Below are 27,121 nucleotides of genomic sequence, written 5' to 3'. Positions count from 1 at the left end.
CTTGGTGCCCTCTCAAGGCATATCAAGGATAAGAGGGTCATTAGGGGCAGTCAGCATGGCTTTTCCAAGGGGAAGTCATGCTTGACCAACCTCATAGCCTTTTATGAGGAAATAACGAGGTGGATGGATGATGGCAGAGCGGTAGATGTGGTCTACCTTGACTTCAGTAAAGCATTTGACACGGTCTCCCACAGCATCCTCATGGCTAAACTGAGGAAGTGTGGACTGGATGATCGGATAGTTAGGTGGACTGCGAACTGGCTGAAGGAGAGAAGCCAGAGAGCCGTAGTCAATGGGGCAGAGTCCAGTTGGAGGCCGGTAACCAGTGGAGTGCCTCAAGGGTCGGTACTGGGGCCCATATTATTCAATATATTCATCAATGATTTAGATGAGGGAATTGAGTGTACTATCAGCAAGTTTGCTGATGACACTAAGCTAGGAGGAGTGGCTGACACGCCAGAGGGCTGTGCTGCCATCCAGAGAGACTTGGACAGGCTGGAGATTTGGGCAGGGAATAACTTAATGAAATACAACAAGGGAAAGTGTAGGGTCCTACATCTGGGCAGAAACGACCCCAGGTTCCAGTATAGGATGGGGAGCTACCTGTTAGAGAGCAGTGTAGAGGAAAGGGACCTGGGGGTCCTGGTGGACAGCAGGATGACCATGAGCCAGCACTGTGCCCTTGTGGCCAAGAAGGCCAATGGCATCCTGGGCTGTATTAGAAGGGGGGTGGTTAGTAGATCGAGAGAGGTCCTCCTTCCCCTCTACTCTGCCCTGGTGAGACCGCATCTGGAATATTGTGTCCAGTTCTGGGCCCCTCAGTTCAAGAAGGACAGAGAGCTGCTGGAGAGAGTCCAGCGTAGGGCAACTAAGATGATTAAGGGAGTGGAGCATCTCCCTTATGAGGAAAGACTGAGGGAGCTGGGTCTCTTTAGTTTGGAGAAGAGGAGACTGAGGGGTGATCTTATTAGCGTTTATAAATATATAAAGGGGGAATGTCATGAGGATGGAGCCAGGCTCTTCTCAGTAGCAACCAATGATAGGACAAGGGGTAATGGATTCAAGCTGGAACACAAGAGGTTCCACTTAAATTTGAGAAGAAACTTCTTCTCAGTAAGGGTGACAGAGCACTGGAACAGGCTGCCCAGGGAGGTTGTGGAGTCTCCTTCTCTGGAGACATTCAAAACTCACCTGGACGCCTTCCTGTGCAACCTCATCTAGGTGTTCCTGCTCCGACAGGGGGATTGGACTAGATGATCTTTTGAGGTCCCTTCCAATCCCTAGCATACTGTGATACTGTGATACTGTGACTATACAAAAGAACTGTGGATATACTGTTTCTCACTTGGGCACATCAAGCTGTAGAACCTTCCACTAGCTTTGCAGCAAAATACAAGCTAAGCAACCAGATGAAAGACGTTTTTGCAGTGAGTAAACTGTTTTAAAGTCTCAAGTACAACTAGAAACATAAAGCTACTGCGGTGCTGCTGGTGACCTGAGGATAATATGGAGACATAAAAGGAGCCTCAGCAGGCTTCTGAGATGGGCATCCTTTTCATCCAGCTGTGCTCTGTAGAGATACTAGCTTTCGAAAAACTCAGCGTATCACCGGTTTTAAGATAAAGTACTACCAATACCCATGTAAAATTAGAAAGTTAGAACTAGGATTACATACAAAACAACTTATGCAAAGGAGATGTTTGAGGGGAGAGAAGAAAGCTCCAGGTGTTTGCAGGTACCAAATGAACTGAGGTGCCCCAGCTCCAAGGAATATTGCAGAGGATGGTAGATCAGAGAAACAGCATCAGAGAAACTACTTGCTGAAGCACCAGGCAAAGGACAAATGGGCTAAAGCATTGATATACAAGGTGTTGCTGTCCTTATTAGGCAGTGAGAGACAGTGGGAAATCAATGCAATGACGGATATGGCATCTGTTGATGTAGCAGAAATATTTTAAAAGACTAACAGTAAATAGAGAAAGGGGAGCTTAAGCCACTCTCCTGAATTTATGATTTATAACTGCAGAAAATTATTAGTAGAGTGGTAATGGGTGTTGAGGAAAACGTTAATTCTTTTGAATGAAGTCTTGGCTAGGTTCCTAGCCTTGACAGGAAAATGAGATACAGAATGGTGAAAAATCTTTTCACAAGAGCAGTCACCAAGCATCTGAAAGATCAGTAGGAATAGTTTTCAGTACTCTTTATAGCCTCAGTGCCTCATTCTGAGCATAACGAGGGAAGTATTTTAACACTTCCTTTAATGTTAAATAACTGAAGAATTGTGAAGTGGGGTCACTGGCTGGAATGGGGAACAGAAGCAGTCCCCCCAAACTGGCAGAGTAGTCCGATGACTGGCTTCTGTTGTCAAGGACAACAAAAAAAGTTTCTATAAATATATTAGCAATAAAAAGAGGACCAAGGATAATATCTGTCCTCTAGTAGATGGGGCCGGTAACGTAGTAACCAAGGATGAGGAAAAGGCTGAGGTACTTAATGCCGTCTTTGCCTCAGTCTTCAGCAGTAGGACCAGTTGTTCCTTGAGTTCCCCAACTCCTGAGCTAGAATACAGGGATGGGGAGCAGAGTGAAGCCCCTGTAATCCAAAGGGAAATGGTGAGGGACCTGCTTCAGCACCTGGAGGTGCACAAATCTATGGGGCCGGATGGGATCCATCCAAGGGTACTGAAAGAGCTGGCGGAAGTGCTCACCAGGCTACTCTGCATCATTTATGAACAGTCCTGGATAACTGGGGAGGTCCCAGCTGACTGGAGGTTGGCAAATGTGACACACATCCACAAGAAGGGCCGGAAGGAGGATCCAGGGAACTACAGGCCAGTCAGTCTGACATCGGTGCCTGGGAAGGTCATGGAACAGATCATCCTCGGTGCCATTACACGGCACATGCAAGAGAACAGGGTGATCAGGCCCAGTCAGCATGGGTTTGTGAAAGGCAGGTCATGCCTGACAAACCTGATCTCCTTCTATGACAAGGTGATCCACTTAGTGGACGAGGGAAAAGCTGTGGATGTTATCTACCTGAATTTTTGCAAGGCTTTTGACACCGTTTCCCATAGCATTCTCCTGGAGAAACTGGCTGCTCATGGCCTGGACAGGTGTACTCTTCACTGGGTAAAAAACTGGCTGGATGGCCGTACCCAGAGAGTGGTGGTGAATGGAGTTAAATCCAGTCGGTGTCCAGTCACAAGTGGTGTCCCCCAGGGATCGGTGCTGGGGCCCGTTCTCTTTAATATCTTTATCAATGATCTGGATGAGGGGATCGAGTGCACCCTCAGTAAGTTCGCAGACGACACTAAACTAGGGGGGCGTGTTGATCTGCTTGAGGGTAGATTGGCTCTGCAGAGGGATCTGGACAGGCTGGACAGATGGTCTGAGGCCAATGGTATGAGGTTCAACAAGGCCAAGTGTCGGGTCCTGCACTTGGGTCACAACAACCCCATGCAGCGCTACAGACTGGGGGCGGAGTGGCTGGAAAGCTGCCTGGCAGAAAAGGACCTGGGGGTGTTGGTGGACAGCCGGCTGAGCATGAGCCAGCAGTGTGCCCAGGCAGCCAAGAAGGCCAACACCATCCTGGCCTGCATCAGGAATAGTGTGGTGAGACAGACTAGGGAAGTAATCCCGCTGTACTCGGCACTGGTGAGGCCCCACCTCGAGTACTGTGTTCAGTTTTGGGCCCCTCACTACAAGAAGGACATTGAGGTGTTGGAGCATGTCCAGAGAAGGGCTACAAAGCTGGTGAAGGGTCTGGAGCACAAGTCTTATGGGAACGACTAAGGGAACTGGGGTTGTTTAGCCTGGAGAAGAGGAGGCTGAGGGGAGACCTTATCACCCTCTACAACTACCTGAAAGGAGGTTTTAGAGAGATGGGAGCTGACCTCTTCTCCCTGGCGACAAGTGATAGGACAAGAGGAAATGGGTTCAAGTTATGTCAGGGCAGGTTTAGATTGGATATTAGGAAGCATTTTTTCACTGAAAGGGTTATTAAACATTGGAATAAGCTGCCCAGAGAGGTGGTGGATTCACCATCCCTGGAGGTGTTTAAGAAAAGGGTAGATGAGGTGCTTAGGGACATGGTTTAGGAGTGGTGGTGTTTTTATCAGGGTAGGTTAATGGTTGGACTTGATGATCTTAAAGGTCCCTTCCAACCTCACTAATTCTATGATTCTATGACAGTAGTTCAGCAAGAGATCCTGGGAAAAGCCTGTGACCTGGTTCAAGGTGGCAAATGATGCTGCAAGCAAATCAAAGTAATGAGGGAAAGGGACTGCCTTGAAGGAAAGTGACGTTTCGGCTTTTCTTTCTTTTCCCAGTAATTAATCTGAAATGCTTTACCTTACTTAGTTTATGCTAAATTTATACCTAATTATGAGAAGCAAACCATTACTTTTGTTTTTTTTTTTTTTTTTTAATTTCACTTCCCCATCTCCCCCTTATCTTTGATTTTATTCAGATGACTTCACAGAAATATCTCCAAAAGGAAGGGAATCCCTAAAAAGAGTATTCAGGAGCAGAGAGAGTTGCTGGAACTGATTACTCACATTACATTTGGTACCAAACCTGAACAGCTACATTGTTCTATAATACCAAGATGCACAGATTTCAACTGTGATGAGTACAGAGACACGAAAGATGCAGGTTACCTATATTAATGGAAGCTCCTGTGCTATGAATTAAGCCAGGTATTCTCCTTTAAAGGAATGGCAAGCGTGCCCTTGAACAAGCACGTGGGGGAATTCAGACTCAGATAATGAGTGAGCTGGAAAAGTAAGATTTTGGTCATCTAATCTCATTAACTTTTCCCCCAGGTCATGAAAATACTTTCTCCCGTTGCTGATGATGGTGTTTGGTGTAAAGGAGTGTTGCGTGGGGAACCTGGAGTTTGTAAGTCAGTAGAGTCTTGAACACACAGATTTTCAACAACTGTAGCACCAATAAGGTGAGTAGTATTCTTGAGCCTGAAAAGGCACAGTTTGTGTGTGAAGCCACGTAATACTTCATATTTCTGCCTCTGGAGTTAGATTATGGATGTAGCAATCCAGAACACTTTAAATAAAAAAACATGCTTGCTAATGGCTGCATTTTTAACTACACAGAATATTCAGAATTTTCCTTTTTGAGAGAAAAACGAGTAAAACAACCCTAGCTCACGACAGAGAAGAATTTATCTCGAGGGTTCATCCAAAAGTGCTGTGAACGGCCCATAAGTAGCACGTAGCATTTATGCACAATGCAAACATCACCTCTCAGCAACCATTATCACAGCAGGTGCTCTGAGATGTATGTCAGCAACAGAGTAACAGTTGATAACAATGGCATTTGGGCAAGGATCCCCCAAAACAACTGTAAGTCAGAACAGATCTGTTCAAGTCATCCACTTACCACACACTACAAGAATAATTTTTAAAGGCATTCAGTAAGCCTGTACCAAATTTTATAGGCTTTTTAGTGAAAGTTATAAAAGATAAGCAAATAAGGCACGTGGAGAAAATTCAAAAGGCAAGGAAAGCTGACACTGTGAAATATCACATTGGTAGGCCAGCTACTTTAGCAAAATTCAGGAAACTATGTCTTATGTTAAGCCCATTTTAGGATACCATAGAATCACTATTGGGATCATTCCTTGTATTATGCCATTGCTGAGGAAAAAAGGCATACAGACAAGTTTGCTTTTACACACTTTTTCTGCCAAATGTGTTTTGACTAAGTCCTGTGAAAGCAGCACGACGATAAAATCGCAGTCAGTGTGTTAAAAGATTACAGTACAATACTCTGCATTTTAAAGAAAAAAACACAGAACTACTGACAAAGAGAACAATGAACAGATGAACTTAAATGACAGGCATGTCTTTCTTACAGAATTGTTACCTAGATTTGAAGCATGTGAGCCCATCTATACTGACGGACACAATTCAGAATAATCAGTCTATAGTAGAAGTTAACAACGAGCTTAAGCACTGAAAAAAACCATGTGGTTTCAATGCCTCCTGTTTGTTTTTCAAACAGGAAATATTATGATACTCTTTTGGAGAAATTGTCACCCACAGGAAGAATAACACACTACAGGACATTTCTGTGGAGCATATGCCCAACCTTAGTTTCTTGGTATCACTGATGGAGCTAAAACTGTCTATGATGATCCTGCCTCTCTTTTATGCGGAGAAACATTTTCATCTTCTTCTCCACCATAAAACACAGCAATATAATTTTCCTCCTCTCCAGAAGTTACTAACTGCTATTTCAAAAAGCTGCTCTCAAAAACTTTCCGCAACTCCCAGGATCTTCAGTTGTTCAAAAGCTAAATAGACAAGGCAACTGCTCCTTCCCTTCAGTATGTGTGTAAGCTTGGGAGAAAAGATAGTAATCATATTCCTAAATTGCTTAGCAACTGTAGGTAAAAAAACTAATATGTCATAATTTATATGTGAAAAGATTGCAGCTGGTTAGTAGCCACGTCTAGTGCTATTAAGCCTTACCACTGAGAACTGCACTACGACTGGCAGCTGACTCAAAACACTGCTATTTTCAACAGTTCAGAAAATGTAAATGTGTCAGCGACTGGTCAAATAGGCTTCCATACCAGTGATTTATTGCAATCTTTCATATTAGTGTACTACTGACTTGTATAAATCACTCCCAGGCTGAAAACAACCCCTGTGCACAGATTTATAATGAATTCATGTGCTGAATCAGTCTTGCCAGCTTCTGAGTGATGTCAGAAGGCAATCCTGAGCAGTCTCAATTAGACAAAGATAACTTCTATGAACGAGGTTTACTAATGTGAACAAAGTTGAAGCCAACATGCTTTTCCAGGGAGCTTTGGAAGGATGGAAAGGGAAAAACAAATAATGTCTCTCAGCAAAAAAGGAGAAGCCAGTGGAACAGATCTGCAACTACCATTTGTGTCCATTAACTAAGGAAAATTCATAGCTGCTGTGCAACTCATAACGTTTGGCTAGTGGAGGTGAAGGTTTCCCTGAGCAGGGTTTTCTGCAACCTGTGTGGGCTTTCGTAGCTTCATCATCGACAAGTGGCACGGTTAGGATGGTTACACTCAGAAACTGAAGAATGCGAACATAATCCTAAACCAGTCAACCATCCCCATACCTGAAACACAAAGAAGATACACGTTTGGGAAAACATATGTGGAACTTTACCTGCAACCACTGTGACTGGTCATTGTGGCCAGAGGTCCAGGCGTTAACTTTGCCTTGCTTGTCCAGCCGGGCTTTCCTGGGCTCCCAAGCGAACATGTCCATGTTGAGTGTACGGAAAACACTAGAGGCAGTAATTTGGTAGTCCTGTATATGTCCTGATTTCATCCCCAGGGGTTCAGAGCAACCTGGAACAGCAAAATAAGAGCTGTGACACTACCTATTTATTTATCTCTGGTTTAAGTTGTCCATTACGGAAAAGAAAACTAACAATTCTCAAAGAAAAGGCTTTAATCACGAGTATTGTTGGAGGAACTTGCAAACAAACATGAAAAACAGCCAGTTCAAGGGGCTTTGGTTAAACTCTACTGAGGAAGAATCAAAAACAAGATAGATAATTCAACATATTTTATCCTGGCATAAATTTATGAAGGCAAACAAACAGAAAGGATGACTTTAATCTCTTCTTATCTTGGTTTTATTTTCCTGTCCATCAGCTTGCTATTGTTTCCTTTTATTTAGTTCAATTTTATCGTGCTTTTATGCCATGTCACATCAACCATGTGTTCACCTGCTGAGGAAACATTAATTTTCCTTAAAGCCACGGCTGAAGTAAAATGTTAACAAGCAATGAGCTCTTCTACACTTTTGAATTACTTGACATCTAGCCAAAAACTTTGAAAGCCCCAACACCCACTGGCAGAGTGGAAGACTACAGAAAAACAACTGCAAAGGGGGGAGAATAATAGGAGATAATCACTTAGGAGAAATTGAGAGTTAATGGCCTATTTATTTAAACCTGGCGGATGCCTCACATCATCGAGTTATTTTGATTGTAGCAAAAGATAGATCTTGGGCTTCTCTTTTCTCTGTTGGGTGTTCATGGAAAAAAAAAATAAAATTAGTATGTGACTCTATGTTCCTCTGCATTGCAGACACTGCAATTGTGTACACTGGGAACACAGGAGGTATATTTGGACCAAGAAGAGGGAGGAAGCAAGGTGACAACAGGCGAGACACCCTCTGATAGCAGCACTGTAACAGGAGGAAGCCAAAAGGTGGATGAGCTGCACGGTTTTAAGTTTAAAAAAAGAAAAGGAAAAGAGAGGCAAGTCAAGTGACTGAGATCAAGAGTGCTGCTAAGAGGTCAGGAAAGGTGGATGTATGGCTGGGTGGAGTGATGTTTGATGGGTGCTAGAGGAAAAGGTGAAAGACGGATATGGGAACATAAAAAGAAGCAGTTTTCTCATTTCCTTCCCGCCCCAGCTGTCAAAAACCCGCACATGTGCAGTGGTGCCAAAGTTTTCACTTCACAAATTTGGTGATCCTACTTGGTTCGGTAGCTGACTTGACACAGTTAAATTGCAAACATTAGTTTAACATACTCTAAGTCATTGAGTGAGCGTGTGCTTAGTAGCTAACATCCTAGTTTTTCATCATCACTGTGAATGTACAGAACCTTGACTTTATGCATCATCGGGAAGCCAGAGGTTTTCCACCTGACACGTACATCCCACGTCTCTGAGCTGGTTCCTATCAGGTAATCACTTGCTGAGTCACCAGCTGTGGTTCTTAAAGCACACATGTAAGCTGTGAAGGCTCTCCCGCTGGGACCATGACCCTACTCAGCTGGTGTCTCTTGATAGAGCAATAGCACTGTGTGACCACTTAAAACACCTTCAAAGTTTTTATTTTGTTCTTCACTTTATTTGAGCTAGATTTCACAGCTGGTTCTCTTTTTTTCTTAAAAGTCCACTTCCTCCACAGTATGCTTACCCAGATATAAAGACCTGATTCTTTTTTTAGTTTCTTTGATATTATTAGCAAAGATTTTTTGGTCAGATTCTATGTTCTGTTTCTCCTGTAGGCTTAATACACAGAATTAAGCAGAATTATTAGGGATTCAAATCAGGAGAGGAAGACCATGTCCTTTGTGGGGGGTCTAACAGCAGGAGAGAATGCATGTTACCAGATACAGATAATAATAATAACTACAACAATAATAATAACAATAACTATTATTATTACTATTATTATTATTATTATTATTATTATATGCTCTTCAGTGTAGTAACAACTGTATTTAAAATTTGAAATACTGACATGTTTCATGTTCAAGTGAAAAATAAACAGAAAACAGTTAATTTTTGAAAAAAATCAAACTTTCAGAACTGATTCTCAATGCACAAATAGAAATTGCACGGCCTTGTCTCTAGACTGAACTACCTAGTTCAAAACAACAACAAAACAATCTTCCTGGGAGTAGGAGGGAACAATTTATAGCACAAATGAAAGAGACTCATCTGTTGCTTTAAAGAAGGACTTTGTTTATTATTCAATTCTGAAGTATCACTCCAGGATCATGAGGGCTGTCAGCAGGAATGTTTCATCTGAGGAATCTGAAGGAGGTTCCTGACACAAAAATAGGGGCTGTCGAAAATGTTTTTCGGTGCTGGTCCAGTCCATCAAGAATAGTTATATATTTTCTGAGTATTATCATTGATTTATGAAATAGCAGATGTGTGTCTGTGCACGCGTGCATGCATCAATGGGATTTTACAGTCACCTTCCTTCTCCACTGCCCCAAAGGGAGGAGGAAGGCAGCTGTTAAAGGTAGCAGGAGCAAGTGAGAAGAACAATGAAAACCACAGGAGACGCACATGATGCACGTGGGTGGCAGAGCAATGTCTTAGTGCTGTGTCACAGAGAGCAACAGCAGACCCAGTGGCTTCCCAGCTCCTGTGGCACCCTGCTGCAATGACAGAGGATAACGACTGTTTATTTTGATAGGTCAGCTATAACCTAGAGCACAAAGGACAGAATCCTCAAACTCGTACAAAACTTTGTGCCTGCAGATAGTCATCCCTCATGGAAAAGCACTTATAATAATGATCGTGACTCCCTGGGACATCTCCTCTTCACTGCTCTGTATCTTCTTGCAAAGTCTCTGCGAAAGGATTCTATCTCCCTTCCCATTTTTACAACCTGTTGAAGTTCGTGAGACCTGATGTAGATAGACTTACAGCTATGCTCAGTGGAGCACCTTAGGGAAAGACGTAGGAGATGCCTTGGGTTTCACCACCTGCGATAAATGACGTCTGATAACTGTGTTTGTTTAAACCTATCTAAGTCTAAATTTGCAGTTACTTCTTATTTAGTCTAGCTCAGTGAAATTATGAGGAACCTATACTTTGGGAATGGGTAGATTAGCATCTGAAAACTGAAAGGAGAGGTTATTCTTTGTTGTCTTGTCTGAGGGCACAGTATTTTACTCTTCGGTCCGTGTCCTGTACCAGGCCCCTCATCTACCTCCCTTTCAAGAAAGCTCAACCCCCAAAAGGAAATATTAAATATTCAATGCAGTGGAGGCAAAACCACAAATGGATATGAGGACAAAGGTGATTTTTTTGTCATTAATGCTGTGATATTTTTCTTTTCTGAAAATCAAGAGATTTAAAAGATTTTCTTCCTATTAATGAATACAGGATTCCTTTCCAGATTAGATGAATTTGCTGAATTGGTACGTGGCCACCAACATACACGAGCATCAACAAAGTATGACAGGGACCACATGCAAGAAGGGAGAGGCTGCTATATGCAGATGTTTGAGCATGTGAGTGAATTGCATGAGTAAGTGACTGTGTTGTGTGAACAGTTATCTGTTTTTAAAAACAACAGCTTGGTGCTACTGTTAATAACAGCTTAATCACAGAATCACATGAATATAGGCCTTCTAATAAACAATAGCTGTGATCTGATTCTCGCCCCAAATCAATACTCTTTGAAGGGAAGACAATTTACAACACAGAGATGTGCAAAAAAACAAGTCCGGCAGGAACACAAGGCCTTGAAAAAGCCTGATTTATTGACGGCCAACTCCACAAGCATTGACCATGGTTTTCAATAAGATCTGACCATGGGTTCTGGTAAGTAAAGCTATTTATTGAACATTTTGCTGAAGTTTGTCTGAAGAAAGAATTAGTTTTTACGATGATCTGATGCTGCAACACAGTCTCCCTCCCTTCAGTAGTGACTGTCTTCTCTAGCACCAGGACTTGTTAGAGAAGCCAGACCTCTCAAAGTGTTTTTCTGCCTAAGAGAGACCACCTGGAATTAGAGTGAATTAGTCTGTCGTTATGTATAATTATACTCTACTTTCAGTAAGATTGAAATTGTTCTGCTGAGCCTTGGCTGCCTGCAGTTCTAAGAAATGATGACCTTGAAACTGTTAGGAGACCACTGAAATGAATTCACTTCAGTAGCTTTCACAGTTCTTTGAGCAAAACAATTCCTGGTCATTCTGGCAAGGACTTACTCTAAATTGTGGTTCCAGAAATGGAAGACATAAAAAAAAAAAATAAATCTAATAGACTAAAGCAGCTAGACAGAATTTTCTATTTACTCTCAAACCTATCTATATTGGAAAAGGGCTACAGTGAGATTAATGCATTAACTTTTCATTTCTGAATCTGGTTTTGATGCCACTAGAGGACTGAGAATTATTTATCTCCAGCTGTTTTGATATATCATTCGTGAACTGGATGACTATTGTTTGTACAGTAAGCAAGCAGCCACATAAAATCATTCTTAAATGAATTCAGTGGAGCGCTCCCACCGGTAAAGGTTGATCTCTTGAAAAAGATAAAAAATTTACATGCTTTACTGAATTTGTTAGGGAACGTGGTTCTTGCAGAGAGTAGCTAGAGGTCAGACTTTACATTTATGAGCTGTAACTTCTTCTACTACAAACCTTAAGAATGTTTATATTGGCTCCACTTGTTCATTTACTTTTTGCTACAAGACACAATCCTTGCTTCTGCTGGAAAACCACAAAACAAACCTAAGCTGGAATCTTGACTGAAGCAGCCCAGAAAATACAACTTACTGCACTTCGAGTGGTCCTCGATGGCAGCTAACGCGCCCTTGTCCCTCTGAGGATGTCACACGGCACGTCGCGTGGTCACCCAGCAGCCAGGAGGAATTACTCAGATGAGCTGAGATGCCGGCTTCTGCCGTCACCCCTCAGTACAGCACTGCACAAACAGCCTCGGCTCTCAGAAACCGCTTTCAGCGCTTCCTTTAGGCCGTGCTGAGTGTAACTGAGTTAGAGACTCTCTGTCTCATGGTCTGCTTAGCATGTGACATAACGGGTCCTGATAGCTGTTGATACTTATTAAAACTGCTATAAATGACCTTTTCTAGGTCGCACACAATCGGAGGCCAATGTGCACAGAAAGATTTACAAGCTGTTATTAGGTTGCTGCCACATCACCCTACTACTATGACTGCCCTACTGCAAGCAACTATTGTCACTTACACCGTTTAGGTAAGTGTTGCTGCTTATATTATTTACATAAAAAGAGATAAGTAACCGTCTGGATAAACTCAGCCCTGCCAACTGCGTTTCACCAGGATTAACCGGCACGTGGTCTAGACCTTGGGCACAAGAAAAGGCGCTGCTTGATGGTTGACTGCTGAGGCGCGGCGTTTGCAGAAAACCCACCTGACAGTTCGCAGCCGAGAAGTTCCATTCTCAACGTGCAGTGTCTTCTGCACACCTGAGGATACAGCCGTATGTACTGAGACTTAATCGGAGGGGTGAAGGAGTTAGCGTACGGGGTGTTGTTGTCCACATTTCCACGAAACACCTGTGGTAAAATGACACACGCATAAAAACACGCCAGGAGGATTACTGGAGGTTCAGTTGATTTCCATATCTCAGAAATATCTGCATCGTTCTTCTGCCTGTCCCTGCACATTTCTCTGGAAGCTTTTCCCAAATAGAGGCCATTTTATCATTTATAGTGCCCAACATAAAAGTTTTTAAGCAAAACATACCACCATCGACTTGCATCAGCATGGGGTTGCCACCTGTGCCGAATCAGGACCTCTATCTTGTCACTCCTAGAAACTAATGCAACCAAATTATGTCTTCTTTTCTAATTAGTGTATTAAATAGTCCCAATTCAATTTAGCCTGAATTTATTTATGCTGATTGGCATTTACTTTTTTGCCTCTACTTCAAGAACCTGATCCAACTCCCATTGATCGCAGGGGGAGCTGAATTAGACCTATAAGCATTCTTCTATTCACTCCTCAGTCTAACCAGATAAGCTTGTGCTTTGTTTTTTTCCCTCATTGTATACCTCTTCACACAGTATTTTAATTTCCTCGTAGAAAAACTACACCTAATGCTGCAAAGTGCCTTAGTTCTATCTCAGCTTACACAGTAAAGGGATTTTTGCTGCTTTGTATGCACGACTCTCTAAAAAAATAAGTGGTAACTATAAACTATGAACACATACTTCCCACTGGATGATACTGTTTGTGCAGCACAGAGATTAGCACTGATGAATGCATTCTATGCTTCTAAGAGTTAACACTAATCTGCCAATGTAATAAAACCAAATTGAAAACAGGGTAATGAGTAATTACTGGTAAAATAATTAAAAAGAAAATCAGTTAAGTGTAATAAACAGGATTATTCTAGCCTTGGGACATAGTATTTGTACAACCATCAATTAAAGTACAAGAAATTCTTAGCAGAAGGAAAGTGCAAATTTATTGATGGGTTTTTTTTCAGAGAAAAATAATAACAAGACAAGATATATCATACTGTCAGGCAATTATGCTTATCTACTGTAGATACCTCGTACTGCTAAAGGCAACTGAACCGTAAGATGTATTAATACATAGATGACTTAATCTTACCATGTCTTCATTTGTGCCTTTTACTTTGTACATTGTCCATGACTTCCCATCATTACTGTATGCAATTTTGTAAGATTTTACATATTCTGGACTTCCAATCCTTTTGGCACCTTGAGTTATAACTCCAGTGACTCGCATCTTCTTCTGCAGATTTATCTGAAATAGCAGTGAAATGTTATCACTAACCATCTGAGGCACACAGTTCTGATTCTAGATTCCTTGGATTCAACTTTTTGTTGTTGTTTTAAATGAATGAAAGAAAAAACCTTAGCTGTAGCATTTAAAATAATATCACTATACACTTGCATTAATTCCTTCTATCTTTCATTCAGTTCACGTATGTATGCACACAAATAAATGAAAAAAAATTGAACTAAAAGCCTGTACTATATTTACATCTTTATGTGCATGTGTACACATGCACACACGCACACACACATATATATTATCATTATATAGGATATTAGTGGTGTATTACTGGGATATAGCATATTACTGGCATATAAGATTACTGTTAGATGTTTTCTTCCTAAAAAGGAAATGCAAAAGTGCAATAATTTACCAAAGGCCAAATCTCCTGTTCTATGAGAAGCCATTTTACAATCCCATAGAAAAAAGCCTGCGTTAACTTCAGGTTAAATTTCTTTGTGAAAGTTAAAATACACGGATGTTCTGTAAAGGAAACAAATAGACCTTTTCCTTGATTCTCACTGAGAATTCATAAATCGAAAGATCATGGTTTAAATGCTAATCCCAAAAGAGTCAATAGCAAAATATCAACGGCTATCAATAGATGTGAACATTCCCTGCGTACCTGTCTGAGTTGACACCTCAACACCTTGAAGTACAAAAGAAGATGTCTGGAGAGTACAACAATATTCGGAGAACCTTAATTTGGCGTCCTTTGCCCATCTATGATGTGGGAAAGCCAACTATATTGTCACAAGACTCAGAACGCGATATTCAAATCAAACACTGCCGGCATCGTCATCCTCACCCCTTCAATGAAGTCAGTCATGAAGCAATCTGCCAATTGCACTCACGCTCTCTCGCAGGTAGGCAGCTGAAGTCTGTAACGTTTGCACCAAATGAAGCTTGGCAAAGAGCTGTCGTACTGCGAGAATTGCGTGAAGGTGCAGGCAGATGTGTGATAAAAGGAGACGAATGGAAATACTAGAGAGTAAACAACTGGGACAATGCAAATAATACATTAAACTGCATTAGCACTTCCTTCCTCAAACTGGATCTTATCTCTGCTCCCTAGTTAGGGAGGCTGACCCAGTGCGCTCCCTGCTCTTTAGGATAACAGCCCCAGTAGAGGAATATGGGCAATCAGAGACAGATCAAGTATCTGCTGTCCAAATACTTTAATCCTTTTATTCTTTACAGTGTGGCCTCAAGATTTTCTCTCACTTGGTAATGTAATCTAGCCTCTATTAAGGGTGTAAGACGATCAAACTTCTGTGTTTCAATATCTTACTGTGTACACAATGGGAAAGTGGAGAAAGAACTGTTATCAGTAGAACTTATCTCAAACAATTGGGCTTCTGATATTTTTCTTCTTGAGGCAAAAGAAATTTCAGCATAATTTTACCATAGTTCTCCCTATAAGAAATTAAGAAACACTCATATACCTTTAGAGTAACAATGGATATTTTAGAGGTTTAGTCCTATTGACAGAGGAGTTGCTGCCTATAAAAGATCAGATTTCCTACAGGATATTTCTCACATATATCGGGAAAACTTTTGCAATTGTAATAGGGAGAATGGACTCACACCAGGAATTTAGTCAGGTATAAATTAGAAGGGATTCAGGACTTTCTGCGGTCTTGGGAAACGTTCATTTCCTTCTTTCCAGGTTTCCCAGAGAAAAAGAAAAAAAAAAAAAGAAGACACATTATCTTTGTAAGAGGATGGCTCCAGAGACTGCTATGAGCCCCATAACTATGTTTAAAAATGTAGTTAACCTAGAATAGCAACCAGTCAGACATAAAGGTTTCTGGAATTCTCTTATGCAGATTTCACTCTCTCTATGGAATTTAAGAATATTAATAAACTAGCAAGTAAAAAAAATAATCATATATTTACAAAATTGTTAATAAATCAGTGAATATCACCTTCAAAGAAAAGTTAGAAAAGACAATCAAGCAGAAACCAATCGTTCATGATTTGCCTTTTACATATACTGACCGAGTACCTTCACATTTCATTGTTAGGGAAAAGGAAGATATAATGCAACAACAAATAATTTTTTTTTTGATCCAGTTATGAATATACTGAATATTCTTTCAGCTTCATTCACAATTTTTCTTATTTCAAGATGACAATCTAGGGGAGGTTTTTTCAATATGAATTTATGTGGAATTTTTTTTCCCTGTTTAGTCAGAAAAATTAGTTTCTAATGAAACCACAGCTTTAACCATGGGATATTATGGCTCCTTTCCATGCCCTAGTGTCCATCTCTAACGCACAACAAATCAACCACTGTATTTCAAGAAGCGAAGCAAAGCAATGACAAAAAACCCACCCAAAAGTAATCTGTCAAAGAGTTTAATACTATGGTAGAAATTCAAACTTGAAGAAAAGAAAAGTCTGACCGAATGAAGGGAATATTTGGTCAGATAATCATAAAAATGAAACAAAAGTAATGTAATTTTTAAATACTCATTTCATAGACATACTGTTTAACCAGTGTTCTTTGAGTTTCAGCAGGTGAAAAGCCTGCATTTGTTGTGCTATATACCTGCCTGCTCTATACCTTTATCTGGATATCTGTACTTATAAGCTGTATAATTTTATTTATTTATCCGTTTTACAAGATAGAATCTTTCCTTTTAGGGGCTTTCTTGATCAGTATCCATACTCCGAGTCACAAACTGAGCTTTGGCTTTGAGCAGTTTTGAGCTTGATATAACACAGGAAATAAAAACAGGATTCTGTGTTTTGCAATTAGGTCTACATATTCTGCCAATGTTTGCAGGAAAATCCCAATGAAAGGGGAAAAAAAAATGCTTTCAAATCCCTGCAGCTTTCTTACATACAAAATCCCCATGGGGCTAACATCACGCCTGTGGTAGCTCCTTTCAGTCCTTATGAATACACCAGGAATTAATTGGCCCTTTGTGTCTGGGTTCTTCTATGCGCTTTAATTTTTTTCAAGTCAGAGCTTAGCAAAACAAAATATTACAATTGTGCAATGACTATAATGAAGCAGGTGCCGAAATCTTTCATACTTAATGTACTTCAGCAGGAAGCAAAGTTCCCAATGTGAAATGTGGACTAGCTCTTTTAGCACTAAAAGCATTTTCAAAGGCATCTTTCTGTGGCAATTGTGAAGAAAAACAGCTTAAGAAGCTCTGTTTTGTGGATTCAGATCTAGGACAGAATATTACATATTCTAATTATACGGGTGACTGTGTTTTAAAACAAACAAAGGGGTGAAAGTTAACAGGATATGAACAAGAATTTAGCACATCTTTTTAAAAAAAGGTTAATAGCTTATTCAGTTATAAAGGATTCCTTATCATTACCTAGATTAACTGGAAGAAATCAAGGATGATATAAGATCAATAGTATTTTGAGGGATTTACCTTAGTAATTTAAGTATTAATGCATGGTAAAGACCTTGTAAGAAGAAGATAGTTGCATAGAAATTTGATGAAACTACTTACTGCCAGAAAAAACGAGACTGAAAATGACTTGAAAAATGAGACGAGTTCTACCAGCCTGACTTAAGTTTAAGGCTATTTTGAGAGTAACAGATTCAGACGTCACACAGACCATGGAGCTGCGTTCAGCCCTAGCTCAGAGGGGGCTCCTGTGTCCAGAAGTGTCCATGGGACCTAATTCACCCCACATACGACAGGAATTTGGCTGCAGTGTCCACAAGCAGATCCACAGATGCCCATTGCCTTACATCCTCATGGCACAAAACGCTTAATGAAACTTGGGTGAGGTGCCGTTTAACACCTCCAGGTAATGGAATCTGCCTCAAACAGGTTTAGCATTTCAACGAGAAAGTTTTCTGGGGCTAGAATAAGTGATGAACACTGAATCACTCAGGTAAAACTGCATGTAAAAGAAAGCCAGTAGTCTGACATCAATTCTTTTAGACATGATGCTACAAGAAACAGATTATGTCTACACAGGACATGGCGGATGATGCAAAGTCTCCATGCTGATATTGCGAAAAGCTGAGCTGGAGCACAGGCACGGCAGTTGACCAAGTTAAGAGACAGTGCCGAGGGACAAGGCGTAATACCTCAGAGTCAGTGCTGTATACACTGTCGAAGGCTGAATTAATGTACTGCCACTCACTTGGTGCCTTCTATACCGTGTCATATAGCTGAAACTAAGTAAAAAGAAATTCACTCGAGGCATACTCCCTCGAGTGCGGTGTATGCTCAAGAGCTGGGGAATAAAATCGACTCTATCAGTTAAAAAAATTCCCAGCAGTTCTTGAAATTTCTTTTAACCTTGTTCCTTTCAACCACCACAATCATCCTGACTTCATGATTACACCGCTTTTACCATCACAGCAGGTTAGAGAGTCATGGCCTCTTTCAACAGGAGGGGAAAAAGTAACCAGCGTGCCTTGTTTCCATCTCTCAGCACTGATTCTGTAGGAGTAATTAGCTGTTAAACCCTTTTCACTGGTGTACTAATGTTTTTGACTGCAATTACTCACGTAAATCTGTTGTAGGATGCTAAATCATTCTGTTGTCTACACTGATGAAGACGTAGCCAATCAAGATTTTACTGGAACTTGAAAAAAATCCATATAAGAAAGGAAATAAGACAAATACAAAAGAGTATTTTCACAAGAGAATGTCCTAATATGAGCAAGGTAATTTTACAAGTTCCTGTAGATTTTACAGTGCATCATTTTCAAAGGCAATTCGGAACCAATCCTGTAAATCTGCATGGTGTGTGGGCAGCTTCACTTTTAGGTGTGAGTAACTGTAGGACCATAAGACTGGAGGGATCTGCTTCATGATTCTTTCCCATAAAAACAGGAGGGTATTCAATAAACAGTCCGAAGAGCTACACAAAACAAAGACCAAAAATATCTTCCCAGCATGCTTAACAAAACTTAGAATTGTAGAAAAAAATGACGTGTTATGACTAAAAGTCACAGTCACGATATGTCAATGTAACAGAACAGCAGAGATCAGGGACAGCACTAGTGGAAGAAGTTCATATTCCACTTCCATTTGTGATCAAATATTAGCATATTCAGTATGCAGAAGCTATGTACTTGACAAAAAAAATCAGCAAGCTTCAAAGAAATGCTCAGATGAAAACCGTCACAAAACATTGGGTCTTTGAGACTGTAAATGTAGTTTTATATGAGCCTTCATTCAAAAACAGAAGTGCAGTTTATGGAGAACTATGGTGTTTACCTGTTTCAGTTATGAGATAAAATAGCATTGCTATAAATAATTCTCCATCTTTTCTAGCACCAAGTTTATGAATTTTTACTAATCCTCACTATTACTCATATAACAACAGGGTTGAATAAGGGATCAAGGTTATACTGGCTTTCAAAAATTTATTACAGCAACCCTTCCCTGCTGATTTCATCAGTTTTTGAAGGATTGAAATTTAATATTTTTGTCCTTTTTTTTTTTTTTAAGTCATAACTCTGAAAAGCTAGATAGAAAACACCCACAGAAATATTTTTTCTGATGAAAAATAGGGACACTTACCAGTGGAAATGTTTGTAACAAACTCAGGAAAGGAGTAACCTGACATGATTCCCTTAATACCGGGAAACGTCACAAGCCTGAAAGCTCCCTGCTATGTTTCCCTTTCTGTCTTCAAGCTCTAAAGGCCCTGAATGTGACTGAACATCACTGTTTCACCCTGATGTCATGACAAGAGCAAGGGGCTGCAGAACAGGACTCAGCGTGTGATGAGGTTCAGGAAGGTCGGAGCAGGTCAGTTACTATTATCTTGCCTGTTGCAAAGCATCGCTGGCACCTGGATGTAAGAGGCTGATGTATCTTGGCTGTCTGTGGCTTTTTGTTACTCTCCTAATCAGCACTGTCAGCAGAGCTTCTCCAGATTTACTTGGGGGCATTAATGCAGTCAGCATAGTAGCAGTGATATGTGTTTTAACTAGCATCCAGATTAGTTAACGCAGTGATTTATCCGCAGTAGCACTCCAGCTGTTGCTGCCGTTCTGGAAGAGGGTTTATTACATGGAGAGAAGCCAACACGTTTTATCTTATAGTTGTGATAGTCTAGGAGAACTAACACGGTCATTTGCTGTAGGTCACTTTACAAATTATAATTCCTAACATGATTGCGGGATTGTACCTTGCAGACAAACCGATTACCCAGTTATTTCTGATCCCAGACCCTTTTTGTTTCACTGACATGGATGCAGTTGCAGCAAAGTCTCCTCACAACTTTGCTATTAAATCCTCTGCAAAATCACCTTCCTGATACTGTTGTTTCCAGAGTGCCTCACCAGTCTATCATACCTTATGGCAACAACAAACATCTCTCAGGTCTTCCCTGGACTCACTTACAGCTTAGCCCCAGCCAACCATCTAAAAGCAACTCATCACCTTTGCTATCTTCAATTAAACTATTTATATGCTTCAAGTTAGGCATGTTGGATCAGAGACGCAAATGGACCCATTAATTTAATTTGCCTGTATGTGAAAAGGTCAGAATATAGGTTCAACCCTACTTGTATGGAAAACAATAATACAGAGGTGGTTTGGCCCTAATCCTTATAGGGAGGAGCATATGTTATGAATATGACCAAAAAGCACTCACTTCATTTGGCTTTTGTTGAGAACTTTCACTTTATACCTCAGAGAGTTTACATAATTAGACAGACTAAAAACTTGCTTGCTCTGTTTCTTCTTCTTATTAAGTCATTATTTTAGTCCCAAAGGTAGTTGTTATGAATGCCATTAACTGGATGATATGAATTATTCAAATACTGGCATATTTAGACTGTCATCTCAAGAAGAGGCCCATAATCAATCTCACGTTGCTTAGATGTTTGTAGCCTTGTAAAATTTCATCTCATTTACAAAGTATTGATTAAATGGGTATTCACTACCTGCAATTTAAGGTTAGCTGAGAAACACTAAGGTCATTCACTGCTATTATTAATTCCTTCATATACCTTGAACTTGTAAATACTCTTCCTGTCTTTGGCATGCTAATGCTTCCCAGAAAGAACTTCACCAAAATGTCTAGAATGCTTCTTAAAGTACCAGTCAAAGAATGTGTAAATAAGAAGGGCAGAGAAAATAGCTATATGTATCTCCACTGGTAAAATAGCTTTGATCAATAGCTCGTAAAGGTTAGCAATAGGATGATAGACTCAGGTCACAGAAACAAACATGCACTTTTTTTTTCATACTACATGAAAACCCTCTCCTTTAGGAAATAGAAGTAAATTCAAAAGGTATATTAAAATCACCATGAAAATATATTCAGAGAAAATTCTTAATGTGCCCATTGCAAATATAAGAGGTACTTTCTATTGCATCCTTTCCATTTCTTTTTAAGGCGTTTTGGTACATGCACTCTATTAAAAATTCTGATAACCAATATGACCTGCCCTGAAGCCCAACAAGGACAACGGGGAAGAATTCTCATTCTGACGTCAGTGGGCTTTGTCTAGGTCCTGAGTATCTTCTCAGACCAAGAAATGCTGAGTAAGAGGGAAATGTGCTAGAAAATGACAAGTCTGTTGCCCAAATGAAGAAATTATCTTCATTAGTTTTAAATATTAATGATGAACCTGGAATTAAACCCATCCATTGAAAGATGGAAGCTAAAGCAAAAACTGAAATAGTGGGGAACACACAGGAGACTAGACTTTCCCGGCACCGTGAGATCCCTGCTGGGATTTTGTGATGGTTACACATTCCCAGTTTACTTTAGCACATGGAGACACTAAAGCTACTTAGAACCTCCACCAGAATAAACCCAACAAGTGGTAACAGCGCTATCAAATGGTGCACAAACAACATGTGCAGAGAGCACTTCTTAACCATAGTTCACTTCCTTGTCTTTCTTTTTATGCAGCTTATCCACAGAAATTATACTCATTACAACTGTAAAGGAAGGGGAAGAGTGGTTCCCCAAGACACGGTTATCATGGGCTGTGCAATGGGCAGACTTCCTTTCCTATGCAATTTTGGCTATGTCAGCCCTGGGACATGCTGCAAATCCTACAATTCAAACCAGGTCTGGATTTTTTGCAAGGAGTCCACGAGGAACAAGTGACACAGTAGATCTGTGTTTGCAGACTCCTTGTGGGTAAGCCACTTCTCATGCTGCCACGCTTTAGCTACCCTTCCTCAGCCAGTAATGGAATGCAGACCAGTAATGAAATAGAATCATAGAATGATAGAATCATAGAATTAGTGAGGTTGGAAGGGACCTTTAAGATCATCAAGTCCAACCATTAACCTACCCTGATAAAAACACCACCACTTCTAAACCATGTCCCTAAGCACCTCATCTACCCTTTTCTTAAACACCTCCAGGGATGGTGAATCCACCACCTCTCTGGGCAGCCTATTGCAATGTTTAATAACCCTTTCAGTGAAAAAATGCTTCCTAACATCCAATCTAAACCTGCCCTGACATAACTTGAACCCATTTCCTCTTGTCATATCACACAAATACAGATCATAAAATACACATCTTTACCTCCTTTATTCCTTGGTCAAGATAATCCTAATCATTGTATACCTACTTAAAACTTTCTTTTCCAGTAAGTCTGGCAGCCACAGCTGGCTTTATGCTGTCTATCGTGCTGACCGTACCATCCTTTTGCTCTTCCCGTGTACCTGCAAATACCTTGTCTAGGCCTAGAGTCTTTTTGGTTGTCAGTTTATAGAGAACCCAAAGCACTTTGAAGTTCCAGCTGTAACTAGGACTTCTGACTGATCTGGTAATGCTGCTGATAATTAGCGCAACTGTTAGACTGCCTTCATGTTGTGACAAAACTTGTGGGAGAAAGACAAAGGGTAAAGCAGGAGTATGTGGAAGCACTCCTTCCCACGTACTGTCATCTTCGTGAATAATCTGTTAGTTGCTATGAGACTGGTTGTGTAGGGAGAGAGGCCAAGGTTTTAGACAGACACAAATGGAGTAAAGAGGTAGATTAGTAAGCACATAGGGGACAGATGGCTTTGTGACTGCTGAAAAGACCGTGCCACTCAAGTGATTTCTCCACCCACAGATGTTATTACAGAAAATGAAAAGGCAGCTTAAATGATTAATCCCTCCTGAACCTGAAGAAATCAGTTGAATATTGGTTGAATCACAACAAACACACTCATAACATATTTTCCATTATCTCTTGAAATTAATCAATAGACAAAAAAGCTGGCATGTAAACACAAGAAGTTACCCTTCTGTGAGACTTTCAAGTCGTTTTTCATTATCTCTTCATCTTTCCTCAAAATACTTTTTCCTTCTACAAAAGTTGACAGGCAATAGATTAGATTAAAAGCATTAAAAGTTGCTTGGTTTTACAATAGACAAAGAAAAGACCCTCAAAATCTGAAAAGTCTCGTTGAAAGACTCAAGACTTGAATGACGCCTCTTTGTCTTAACCACTCATGGAATAAGAAGATTTTAAGAGTGCAAGGGTAAAATACACTCCTATTTTTCAGTCCACGGAATTGATGTTCCACCTAAATTAGAAAGTCTTTGTGATGACAAGCACACGTCACCATTTCCAGGGAAGGTCAAGGAGTATGAGCTTACTTTAGCCCTTGTTTTCTGCTGTACTACCATGGTGCTGTTTGTTTTCTGTATATCCAGCCTATATAAATCAGCAATTTTTCCCTGCCAGCTGTTAAACTGTAAAGAAACACAGAGGTGCAGCCAGGAACAACATGCTTGCTTCTCCACAGCTCGAGCTGTACCAAGGCTTTGCCTCAATTTTCACCCTGCAGATCGCTCCGCACTTCTGTGACCTACCTATCCACAAACGAACTCAACATGTATGTGCTGCTCTGGGGCCATCAACACAGAGAGGTAAGTGTGTATACATGCCTTTGTACCACACACACACACACAAAGAATATTGATATATTGGCATCTAATTTTACTTTTTCTTGAACATTTTTTTCCTGAACCTTAGCTGTAATGAAGTAACTTGAAACAGCTTTTTTTTTCTAGAAGTCAAGGCTAGCAGAAGAGTAACTACACGTGAGGATCGTTTGGTTTGCCAGTTTTGAAAGTGTTTACAAGATAAAATATGACTGTTTTACTATCACGCATCAGCATAGTATCGTCTTACAGGTTTAGACGCTGTCCTACCCACAGGAGGACTATGATGCCCACGCATCACTCCGTTACAGTTCTCGAGCCACCACATAGGTGCTGGGGCATCCCCGCATGCAACGTATTATTAGCGCGAGAAACCAGACGGACGCACATTTGCTCATTTCAGTGTGTCACCACTTTCTGCTTTGATTACTTAATATCAGGATTATAAATGTGAAAAGCCGTTAAGTCAAAATAGATGGTGTTACAGATGCATGAAACAATGCGTCTAAAAGTACTGATACTTCAGTCGCTCAGCCATATTACATGGAGTAATTAAGGAAAGCTGGCACGCAGGCTGACATAGCATGTTATGAATAGTCTTTATAACAGCATCAAGTTTCCGTTGCCATGGGGATGCTAACTCTGAACTCACTGCTTTTGTGTATCGAAACCTCAATCAAAAGTTGTTTGAATACGTCTGTGTGTGGGTGTTTGTGTCTACAAAGCATGAAACTAGGAGATATAAGATGATATTAAACAGATACCAAGTTATGGGACACAAGGGAGTATCTGGACGATTACACTAAGAAATAGTCTCCCAGTCCTTTTGTTTTCTTGCCTGCTTTGAGGACATAAATTATATTTTTAGCCTGTAAGCTAAATATATAAGTGTTGAGGGAGATCTGTAGCTAGCAGACATTGATATTGAGCTCACAGAAGTCAGCGAACTTATGGCAGACTTTGACCAGCTGAAGATCTGTTCTAATTCCTGCGGTTCAAAGGTCCTGCGTGGGATAGTTTTGAGAGAATTCAACTGTACTTTCCTCATTAGTTTCTGTTCTACCCTGCCAAGGGCTTTCAGGTACTTACTGCCACTTTTCAATATCCCTCAAGGAAATACTCCTCTTATATTAAGTCAAATTTTGGATTACTGACAAAAAATGCAGAGCTTTAATAGTTTTTTCAGCATTTAACTTAGCAGATTAAGTTTTCCTATATGGTTCAAGTCACCTTACATGATGAATCTGAGATTGTATTTCATAAGGTTCACTTGGCCACATTATACAAAGCCGAGAGCTATATTAAGTAATATTAAATATTTAATCTATGATGACAGGTATTTTTGGAAGCTGATACAACAGTACTCATGAATGAGGAAATGAACTTTGACAAAATGAATGGTTTGACAGATGGTAGTTTGCTTAGAGCTCTTACTAACAGATGTTTGAATGAATGTTCTGCAAGACCTCTGTGTATTTTGGGTTTTAACATTTTATTAGCAAATAGCTATCACCTGGTGTATACTTGCTCTTTGGAAGTTCTTGATGTGGAAGCTGCTAATTTTTTTCCTTGCCTTTCTTGGAGAAAAAATCTCAACGCTTTATTGATTCCTGCTTGGGGAATGATGTAACTTAGAAAGTCTTTATTACAAGTACATTTTTTTGTGTGTCGCAGTAGTTATGATTATGTTTGTGAGATTCACAGACACACAATTAATTATGCTAGTACTAGGACTGGAAGATCCCAAAATCTGAGGCTGAGAACCAGAGATGGGATTGAAACTACAGGTGATGTAGGAGACCCTTGTGTAAAAACCAAATTAAACCACAAATAAAAACATCCATTCCACCGACCAGAAACAATATTCCAATCCACCTAGATTTAAAACCCTCCTAAGAAACACTCTCAGTAATCACTAAATAAAGAACCGACATGGCTTCTGGAGTAAAAACTAGAATTTAGAGTCTCTCAGGCAAGTATCCTAATCACTGTGCTGCACAATTCTTGTCTTACTCCACTATTTTGAACTATCTTGACGTAAACATCATATCCAAGCACACATCAATACACTATTTAGTCCTCAGATACATTTTTAGTGAATGCTGTGTATGGCCAATACCTAAGGAAGACTCTTGTGCTCCATTTTCTCTGGGTGAACATGGCCTCCACCCCTGCAGCCTGCTGGCTCTGTGCACACCCTCCAAGGCGCTGGACATTTCCATGCATTTCATGAGTGCCAAATGCATTGGTCCCTAATTAATCACTCTGATTTCTGCTGTGAGAACAAGCTTTGTAAGAATTACATTTTTGTAGCTCGGACTGGGCCTAGTTGACTTTACAATTCTAAATTCCACAGGGGCCTGGGAAAATTTTATCTCGAATCTGCTGGGTTAGATTCCTTTCTGTAATACCTTATTTTAATAAAAGTCTCCAAAGGAAAACCAGGTATCCAGAGCTTCAAGAAATATAATAAAGATTTTTTTTAGAATGGTGCAAAGTTATTAAAAAAAAAAAAAAGTATTATTTAAAACAGGTGCACTGAGAAGGTAAAAGTAAATAAACCCAAAGTATTTTGGCTATTATACTAATATACTCAAATTAACATTTAGAAGTTGTCCACCTTTTTCATCAAACTGTTGTATCTCAAAATATAGAGTTTCACCTGAACTTTGACATACAGTTTCAGAAAACCCTTTTAGAGAAGAAATTTAAAAAATGCTAAAATTAGAACGGTCTTTTCATATATTATAAATAAGACTTCTAGTTTTTCCATTTTGAAATCACATTTGACACTCAAAAATATACCCCAAAACTGAATAAAAATATGAAATAGATCTGGAAAGTGATGAATTATTTGAAGAGGAAAAACTGGGAGGAAAAAGCTAACTGCTCAACCTGAACCAGCTTTATTTCCTATTTTTTGATTCTACAAACAAACTGAGCGGTACAGCTCTTTTGCAAATGAATCCTTCCCCTTCTCACAATAATAAAATTTCATATTTTAATGTCTTATTTAAAAGCCAATTGGTAATCATACTGATGTCTCTGGAAAAACAGTTCCTGCTAATTTAACGAGTGAAAACAAAACAGCTTTTTTATTTTTCTATTTAATAACTTACATTTATATACAACGGTCTCCAGCAACAGTTAAGGTGTTCAGTCACAGTTCCCACACAGTAGTATGATACCCAGTAATTAGTT

General features: G+C 40.1%; 1 protein-coding gene across 1 annotated transcript in view; it reads right to left on the bottom strand.

Annotated features, from left to right (window-relative positions):
- EDIL3 (EGF like repeats and discoidin domains 3) overlaps positions 1-27,121 on the bottom strand; it is a gene marked incomplete at both ends in the record, with an annotated part of 270,774 nt that overhangs the window by 45,290 nt on the left and 198,363 nt on the right. The window contains 3 exons of the mRNA XM_082497220.1: positions 7,172-7,356; positions 12,672-12,816; positions 13,880-14,035. Coding sequence (XP_082353346.1) covers positions 7,172-7,356; positions 12,672-12,816; positions 13,880-14,035 — 486 coding nt within the window. The remainder of the gene's footprint in view (positions 1-7,171; positions 7,357-12,671; positions 12,817-13,879; positions 14,036-27,121) is intronic.

The sequence above is a fragment of the Vanellus vanellus genome (genome assembly GCF_965231255.1).
Source record: "Vanellus vanellus genome assembly, chromosome: Z".
In the NCBI taxonomy this organism is placed as follows: domain Eukaryota; kingdom Metazoa; phylum Chordata; class Aves; order Charadriiformes; family Charadriidae; genus Vanellus; species Vanellus vanellus.
This window is presented reverse-complemented; position numbering and strand designations above follow the sequence as displayed.